The sequence below is a fragment of the Lolium rigidum genome, chromosome 7 (genome assembly GCF_022539505.1).
Source record: "Lolium rigidum isolate FL_2022 chromosome 7, APGP_CSIRO_Lrig_0.1, whole genome shotgun sequence".
Taxonomy (NCBI): domain Eukaryota; kingdom Viridiplantae; phylum Streptophyta; class Magnoliopsida; order Poales; family Poaceae; genus Lolium; species Lolium rigidum.
The window spans coordinates 332,813,208-332,822,495 of NC_061514.1; the positions used below are offsets into that span (position 1 = coordinate 332,813,208).

A 9,288-nucleotide genomic window follows, 5' to 3' on the forward strand; every position below is an offset into this window, starting at 1 on the left:
TTGAACTTACTGCTAGATTTAGCATATATTTCCATCAGCTGGCATGTACTTCAAGCAAATACCTAACTTCCAGATTATTTGTAGGAATTAGTTCTAATGATTTTGCAGCTATTTATATATACAACATTTTGGTTTCTAATTGTTTTCTTATTTTTGTTATTGAGAATACCTTAGAACAATCGCTTTACATGTATTGCGTGGATTAGAAATAATAAACATCTGTGTTCTATTTGCAGCACTTTTCTTAGCTAATGACGACTTCCACCGTCCAAGGATCCCCCGTGAAGGCCCTTATTGTGGAGGATACGCCTATTCATGCATTTATTCTCTCCACCATCCTGCAGAAGTTCCATTGTGAGATTACTGTGGCTGAAAATGGGAACGAAGCTGTGCAACTGTTTCTCGAGGGAAAGAAGTTTGACATTATTTTTTGTGACAAGGAAATGCCAGTAATGTCCGGTCCTGAGGTATTACAATTAATTTTCCATTTTTTCATGTTTCCTAAATAGATATTTAATTTTTTTACTTTATAGTTTGCTTGAATGTACTTTTTTCCTTATTTGGCAGGCCATTGAGAAGATCCGTGCTTTGGGAGAAAGTCATGTGAAGATTGTTGGAGTATCAGCCGGTTATGATCTCGAACAATCATTCATGAGCGCTGGTGCTGATATATTTCTGCCCAAACCAATGAAGTTTGATGTTGTCGGGCCTATTATTCAGGAGGTCATGAATAAGAAGAATAACTCCATGGTCTAAGCGCGATTAAGTTTCCTCAAGATATGGAGTGAATAAGATGTTGAGCTCATATGTGTACGAGCATGCTAGCATTATCGTATTTGTTTAGTTTTATCATATTGTCATTTTATTTCCAGTTCATGTTAAAGGTTGTATTTAGCAAGAAGGGCAAGAGAGGCTTCCAATATGTATCTCCTTCAATTGAATGCAATACTATTTGGATTACTTGTGATGTGTAAGGTAGAAATCTAATTAACACACTAGTAGGGAAAACGCTATAGGGGAACGATCATTGGCAGCGCACCCATCTAAACGCACGCGACTGGTATTAGTAGTCGCGTACCAAAAGTAAGCACGCGACTGGTACACGTGTAATGGAAGCGTAACGGAGGGTAGCGCACGCGACTAGTATGTGGGACCTGGCTGTACTCAGGTCCATAAAGTACCCGCAGTGCGTGCTCACGAGGCTCGCGACTGCTATCTCCGTACTAGTCACGTGTACCTTTATCTGCCTGCTACCAATATATTAGGCTGACATGCGCGAATCAGGCAAAATACTAGCCGCGTGCCTTATTTTTGGCATACTGCTACTATCAACTTAGTGGTAGCGTGCCCTATTTTGGGCACCCTCCTAGTAATTTTAGTTTTCAAAAAAAATCATTGAAAATTCAAAAAATAAAATTCTTTGAGATGGCCAAGTGTTATGTCATCTAGTTTTAAGGAAACTTAACAAACGGTTAATTTTGATATATTATGCAAAATGGGGTCATGTCTCGGTAAAACGGAATTTCTGGTCGCATAGGACTTCCGATGAAAATCTTTAATATATGAAAATGTATCTACGCAAAATTTTACATCCAATTTCAATTCCCTCTGTGTTAGATATTTTTTAGATTCCCAAAAATCAAAAAGGAAAACCGAGTTTTTTCAGGTTTTAGATTTTTGATGAAAAAATTCAAAAATTTCGCTCTCTCCAGCTTCTCCACTTTATCCCTCCTTGTCTCCTCTTTCTCTCCTCCACCTTCTCCCCTCCTCCTCTTCCACTTCTTTCCCTCCTTCTCTACCCAAGAGTTTGTCTGCAATGGTGACATCAACGGAACTTTTTGTGGATGGAGGCTCGGGTGTTTAGGTTTTCCCAAGATCGTGAATAAATAGGAGGAGGAGATAGGTCGGCGTGGTGCCGGTGGCCCCACACCACCCCTAAGCGAGGCCAGGGGCCCACGCCTACAGCAGGTGAGGCCGCCTCCCTGCGCCTCTCCGACTCTCCTCTAGACTCCGTCTTCGTTTCGATAAAATAGGCACTTCGGTTTTTATTTTGTCCAATTCCGAGAATATTTCCTGTACAACTTTTCTGAAATACGAAAACATCAGAAAACATGGAACTGACACTATGGCATCTTGTCAATAGGTTAGTGCCGGAAAATGTATAAAGTGAAACGAAGTGTAAACAAATCATGTACAAATTGGTGTAAAACAAGCATGGAGCATCAAAAATTATAGATACGTTTGAGACGTATCAAGCATCCCCAAGCTTGACTCCTGCTCGTTCTTCAGTAGGTAAGTGATAACAAAATTAATTTTTAGGTGACATGAAGCCAACACAACCTTGATCAAACTATTGTAAAGCATTGTAAGCTGGGATCAAAGTACTCTAAACATCGGCATGATAGATATAATGCTAACAATAGAACTTAGCAACTATGTTATATCATGAGAAGTAACTCAAACAAAGGATCATGAATAATTGTGCATTGAAAACAACTGATTGTTTATGAGCATAGAGAAAACATAGCAAAGTGGTACCTATCTTGTCCTTGATGGAATGGCAAAACATAAATGCTAGGACACCTTCAATTAAAGTTCAAAGGATGACTAGATACAAGTAATTTAAGATTAAGCAATAGCATAATCATGAATCAATCAATAAGTCTTGGGACTATGCACATTATACTCAGAATGACAACTATACTCTCTTAATTGGTGCATAAAGCAAGAAGATGAAGACTCAACATAAAAGTAAAAGAAATGCCGTTCTAAGAAGGAAGTAACATTAACATGTTTTATAAACCTTCCAAAAAGTATGGTACTCGTTAGCTTTGAGCTCTCATTATCCCTATCATAAGCATCTTGAATGGTTAAAATTAATGTGCGTGCAAATATGACCGAGTTATATGATTGACAAATCATAAGTTGAAAATCTCATGCCCCTTGAATACGAGTACCTACACCTCATGCTACTCAACTTAGGTCCCAAATAAGTTCTTGTCATTGTAAGTATACATGTATCATTAAGAACGCCAATGGAGTACCTCCTGCCCCACGATATGAGAGGCTTTCCCATACCAAAAAGATAAGACAAACAGATAATGAGCATCTCAACAATCCTTTTATTTACTATGGGCATAGTTTTTTATTGAAGATGCTTCACAGAATGCTCAATATGGTTCGTCGTAAACTTCCACTATGAATGATGCATGGCTTGGGTAGGCGGCCCAGGCGTTTCTCTAACACATTGATGTCTACGCACGCTTCTATTCCTCTAGACAGTGTTGGGCCTCCAAGAGCAGAGGTTTGTAGAACAGCAGCAAGTTTCCCTTAAGTGGATCACCCAAGGTTTATCGAACTCAGGGAGGTAGAGGTCAAAGATATCCCTCTCAAGCAACCCTGCAATTACGATACAAGAAGTCTCTTGTGTCCCCAACACACCTAATACACTTGTCAGATGTATAGGTGCACTAGTTCGGCGAAGAGATAGTGAAATACAAGTAATATGGATGAATATGAGTGGTAATAACAATCTAAATAAATATGGTAGCAAGTAAACATGCAGTAGAACAGTAAATAAACGGTGATTCGATATTTGAAAACAAGGCCTAGGGATCATACTTTCACTAGTGGACACTCTCAACAATGATCACATAAATAAATAACTTCTCTTCACTTGTGCTACTTCAAACACTCTCTTGTTGGATAATAAACACCATTCATTGTGTAGGGCTACAAGAGCTCCCTCAAGCCGGAGTAAACAAGCTCCACAACATTCGGAGTTCATATTAAAGTAACCTCTAGAGTGCATAATAGACCGTTGCAATTTAGACCGAGTACTAACATAGCATACACACTGTCAACAATAGCTATGAAAGGGGGAATAGATCACATCAATACTATCATAGTAATAGTGAACTTCATAATCTACAAGAGATTACAATCATAACCTACGCCAAGTACTACATGATGCACACACTGTCAACATTACATCATGGAGGAGGAATAGACTACTTTAATAACATCACTAGAGTAGCACATAGATTAATAGTGATACAAAGCTCATGATCACATAAAGATCACACGGGAGAGAGAGATGAACCACATAGCTACCGGTAGAGCCTTCAGCCTCGGGGGAGAACTACTCCCTCCTCATCATGGGAGACAACAACGGCGATGAAGATGGCGGTGGTGTCGATGGAGATGACTCCGGGGGCAATTCCCCGTCCCGGCGGCGTGCCGGAACAGAGACTTCTGTCCCCCGAAACGGAGTTTCGCGATGGCGGCGGCGCCCCTGGAGTCTTTCTAGAGTTTCGTCGATTGGTATAGGGTTTTTAGGTCGCGAGGGACTTTATAGGCGAAGAGGCGGCGCAAGGGGGTGCCTGGGGGGCCCACCCCATAGGGCGGCGCGCCCCCCCCCCTTCTAGGCCGCGCCAGCCTATGGTCTGGGAGCCCTGGGCCTCCCCTCCGGCTCTCTTTCGGTGTTCTGGTCCGTCTCGGTGAAATATGATGTTTGGCCGTTGTTTCGTCGAATTCCGAGAATATTTCCCGAACAGCCTTTCTGGAACCAAAAACAGCAGAAAACAGGAACTGGCACTTCGGCATCTTGTTAATAGGTTAGTTCCGGAAAACGCATGAAATCATTATAAAGTGTGAGCAAAACATGTAGGTATTGTCATAAAACTAGCATGGAACATCAGAAATTTTAGATACGTTTGAGACGTATCAAGCATCCCCAAGCTTAGTTCCTACTCGCCTTCGAGTAGGTAAACGATAAAAAGGATAATTTCTGAAGTGACATGCTACTATCATAATCTTGATCAATACTATTGTAAAGCATATGAGATGAATGAAGTGATTCAAAGCAATGGTAAAGATAATGACTAAACAACTGAATCATATAGCAAAGACTTTTCATGAATAGTACTTTCAAGACAAGCATCAATAAGACTTGCATAGGAGTTAACTCATAAAGCAATAAATTCTTAGTAGAAGGTTTTGAAGCAACACAAAGGAAGATATAAGTTTCAGCAGTTGCTTTCAACTTCAACATGTATATCTCATGGATGTATATCTCATGGATAATTGTCAACACAAAGTAATATGATGAATGCAAGTAAGCAAATATGTAGGAATCAATGCACACAGTTGACACAAGTTTTTGCTTCTAAGATAGAAGGAAGTAGGTAAACTGACTCAACATAAAGTAAAATAAAGGCCCTTCGCAGAGGGAAGCATGGATTACTATTTTTGTGCTAGAGCTTTTCATTTTGAAAACATAGATTTTTTTTTATCAATGGTAGTAATAATTCATATGTGTTATGCATAAGACATCCTATAAGTTGCAAGCCTCATGCATAGAATACCAATAGTGCTCGCACCTTGTCCTAATTAGCTTGGATTTACATGGATTATCATTGCATAACATATGTTTCAACCAAGTGTCACAAAGGGGTACCTCTATGTCGCTCGTACAAAGGTCCAAGGAGATAGATCGTATTTGATTTCTCGTTTTTGATAGATCTCAACTTAAGGACATCCATACCGGGACAACATAGACAACAGATAATGGACTCCTCTTTAATGCTTAAGCATTCAACAACAGATAATATTCTCATAAGAGATTTGAGGATTGATGTCCAAACTGAAACTTCCACCATGATACATGGCTTCGGTTAGCGGCCCAATGTTCTTCTCTAACAATATGCATACTCAAACCATTTGATCATGATAAATCACCCTTACTTCAGACAAGACGAAAATGCATAGCAACTCACATGATATTCAACAAAAGTGTAATAGTTGATGGCGTCCCCAGAAACATGGCTACCGCTCAACAAGCAACTTATAAGAAATAAGATACATAAGCAACATATTCAATACCACAATAGTTTTTAAGGATATTTTCCCATGAGCTATATATTGCAAAGACAAGGAATGAAATTTTAAAGGTAGCACTCAAGCAATTTACTTTGGAATTGCAGAGAAATACCACATAGTAGGTAGGTATGGTGGACACAAATGGCATAGGTTTTGGCTCAAGGTTTTGGATGCACGAGAAGAATTCCCTCTCAGTACAAGGCTTTGGCTAGCAAGGTTGTTTGAAGCAAACACAAGTATGAACCGGTACAACAAAACTTACACAAGAACATATTGCAAGCATTATAAGACTCTACACTGTCTTCCTTGTTGTTCAAACACTTCACCAGAAAATATCTAGACTTTTAGAGAGACCAATCATGCAAATCAAATTTCAACAAGCTCTATGGTAGTTCTCCACTAATAGGTTTAAACTACATGGTGCAAGAGCTTAATCATGATCTACTTGAGAGCTCAAAACAATTGCCAAGTATCAAATTATTCAAGACAATATGAGGCATTTTATCTTTCCAACCAAATAACAATAAGTGCAGTAGCTTCCAACTTTTGCCATTGAACATTAAAAGTAAGAGCGAAGAACACTAGTGTTCATATGAAAAAGCGGAGCGTGTCTCTCTCCCACATAAGCATGAATTTATTCAGAGAATGAAAATAACAAAACGAAAATAAAAGCACACAGATGCTCCAAGTAAAGCACATAAGATGTGACGGAATAAAAATATAGTTTCACTAGAGGTGACCTGATAAGTTGTTGATGAAGAAGGGGATGCCTTGGGCATCCCCAAGCTTAGATGCTTGAGTTTTCTTGAAATATGCAGGGATGAACTACGGGGGCATCCCCAAGCTTAGACTTTTCACTCTTCTTGATCATATTATATCATCCTCCTCTCTTGATCCTTGAAAACTTCCTCCACACCAAACTCAAAACAAACTCATTAGAGGGTTAGTGCATAATCAAAAATTCACATATTCAGAGGTGACACAATCATTCTTAACACTTCTAGACATTGCTCAAAGCTACTGAAAGTTAATGGAACAAAGAAATCCATCCAACACAGTAAAAGAGGCAATGTGAAATAAAAGGCAGAATCTGTCAAAACAGAACAGTCCGTAAAGACGAATTTTTTAGAGGCACTTTACTTGCTCAGATGAAAAATCTCAAATTGAATGAAAGTTGCGTACATATCTGAGGATCACACACGAAAATTGGCAGATTTTTCTGATTTACCTACGGAGAGGTCTACTCAAATTTGTGACAGCAAGAAATTTGTTTCTGCACAGAAATCCAAATCTAGTATCAACCTTACTATCAAAGATTTTACTTGGCACAACAATGCAATAAAATAAATATAAGGAGAGGTTTCTACAGTAGTAACAACTTCCAAGACACAACAAAACATTAGCAAAATAAAACATGGGTTATCTCCCAAGAAGTGCTTTCTTTATAGCCATTAAGATGGGCTCAGTAATTTTAATGATGCTCACATAAGGATGAAAGTTGAAGCAAAGAGAGCATCAAAAAGTAAGTATGAGACATTTTTAAGTCTAACCCACTTCCCTATGAAAAGGAATCTTGTAAATAAACAAGTCATGCAAGCATAATGCAACAAGCATAGAAAGGCAAAACAAGCGCAACTTCAAGATTCTCAACATAAAGAGGGGACTTAATATTATTAAGATGCATATAACCATGTTTCCCTCTCTCATAATAGCTTTCAGTAGCATCATGAACAAACTCAACAATATAACTATCACATGAAGCATTCTTATCATGAGTCTCATGCATAAAATAATTACTACTCCCAACATAAGCATAGTCATTCTTATTAATTGTAGTGGGAGCAAATTCAACAAAGTAGCTATCATTATTATTCTCATCACCATAATCATCAAATATAGGAGGCATAGTATAATCATAATAAACTTTATCCTCCATAGTAGGTGGCACCAAAATACCACTATCATTATAATCATCATAAATGGGAGGCAAAGTATCATCAAAGTAAATTTTCTCCTCCATGCTTGGAGGAATAAAAATATCACAACCAGCTTCCCCAAGCTTAAATTCTTCCATAGCATTAGCAATAATAGTGTTCAAAGAGTTCATGCTAATAACATTGCTACAACTATTTTGCAAACAAAGTTCCATGGGTTTTTTAATTCTCTCTTCAAACACATCATGTCCTAATTCAATATAAAGTTCATAAAGATCTCTAATTTTTTTGTTGTTTTCCATTAAGCCTAACTAGTGAAAATAAAAATAAGAAACAAAAATATGCAATTGCATGATCTAAAGGAAATAGCTTCGAGCTCTCACACACCGGCAACAGTGCTAGGAAATAGCTTAGTAGTCGGAGGATGTGAATACCTTTTACCTTACCTCCCCGGCAACGGCACCAGAAAATAGCTTGATGTCTACGCACGCTTCTATTCCCGTAGACGGTGTTGGGCCTCCAAGAGCAGAGGTTTGTAGAACAGCAAGCAAGTTTCCCTTAAGTGGATCACCCAAGGTTTATCGAACTCGAGGAGGTAGAGGTGAAAGATATCCCTCTCAAGCAACCCCGCAATTACGATACAAGAAGTCTCTTGTGTCCCCAACACACCTAATACACTTGTCAGATGTATAGGTGCACTAGTTCGGCGAAGAGATAGTGAAATACAAGTAATATGGATGAATATGAGTGGTAATAAGAATCTGAAATAAATATGGCAGCAAGTAAACATGCAGTAGAACAGTAAATAAACGGTGATTCGATATTTGGAAACAAGGCCTAGGGATCATACTTTCACTAGTGGACACTCTCAATAATGATCACATAAATAAATAACTTCTCTTCACTTGTGCTACTTCAAACACTCTCTTGTTGGATAATAAACACCATTCATTGTGTAGGGCTACAAGAGCTCCCTCAAGCCGGAGTAAACAAGCTCCACAACATTCGGAGTTCATATTAAAGTAACCTCTAGAGTGCATAATAGACCGTTGCAATTTAGACCGAGTAATAACATAGCATACACACTATCAACAATAGCTATGAAAGGGGGAATAGATCACATCAATAATATCATAGTAATAGTTAACTTCATAATCTAAAAGAGATTACAATCATAACCTACGCCAAGTACTACATGATGCACACACTGTCAACATTACATCATGGAGGAGGAATAGACTACTTTAATAACATCACTAGAGTAGCACATAGATTAATAGTGATACAAAGCTCATGATCACATAAAGATCACACGGGAGAGAGAGATGAACCACATAGCTACCGGTAGAGCCCTCAGCCTCGGGGGAGAACTACTCCCTCCTCATCATGGGAGACAACAACGGCGATGAAGATGGCGGTGGCGTCGATGGAGATGACTCCGGAGGCAATTCCCCGTCCCGGCGGCGTGCCGGAA

At 38.9% G+C, this 9,288-nt stretch overlaps 1 protein-coding gene across 1 annotated transcript; it reads left to right on the forward strand.

The window, feature by feature from the left end:
* The first annotated feature begins 251 nt into the window (after positions 1-251).
* LOC124673453 (two-component response regulator ORR42-like) lies at positions 252-756 on the forward strand. The gene is made up of 2 exons (XM_047209530.1): positions 252-467; positions 568-756. The coding sequence occupies exons 1-2, from the start codon at positions 252-254 to the stop codon at positions 754-756; spliced, it is 405 nt and encodes a 134-aa protein (XP_047065486.1).
* Positions 757-9,288: the final 8,532 nt, after the last annotated feature.

What these genes read in the sequence shown, in the direction of transcription:
- LOC124673453 (XM_047209530.1), top strand. Translation starts at nt 252, where the DNA reads ATGACGACTTCCACCGTCCAAGGATCCCCCGTGAAGGCCCTTATTGTG. An exon ending in CAGTAATGTCCGGTCCTGAG is followed by an intron (nt 468 to 567) that starts GTATTACAATTA and finishes CTTATTTGGCAG; the next exon opens with GCCATTGAGAAGATCCGTGC.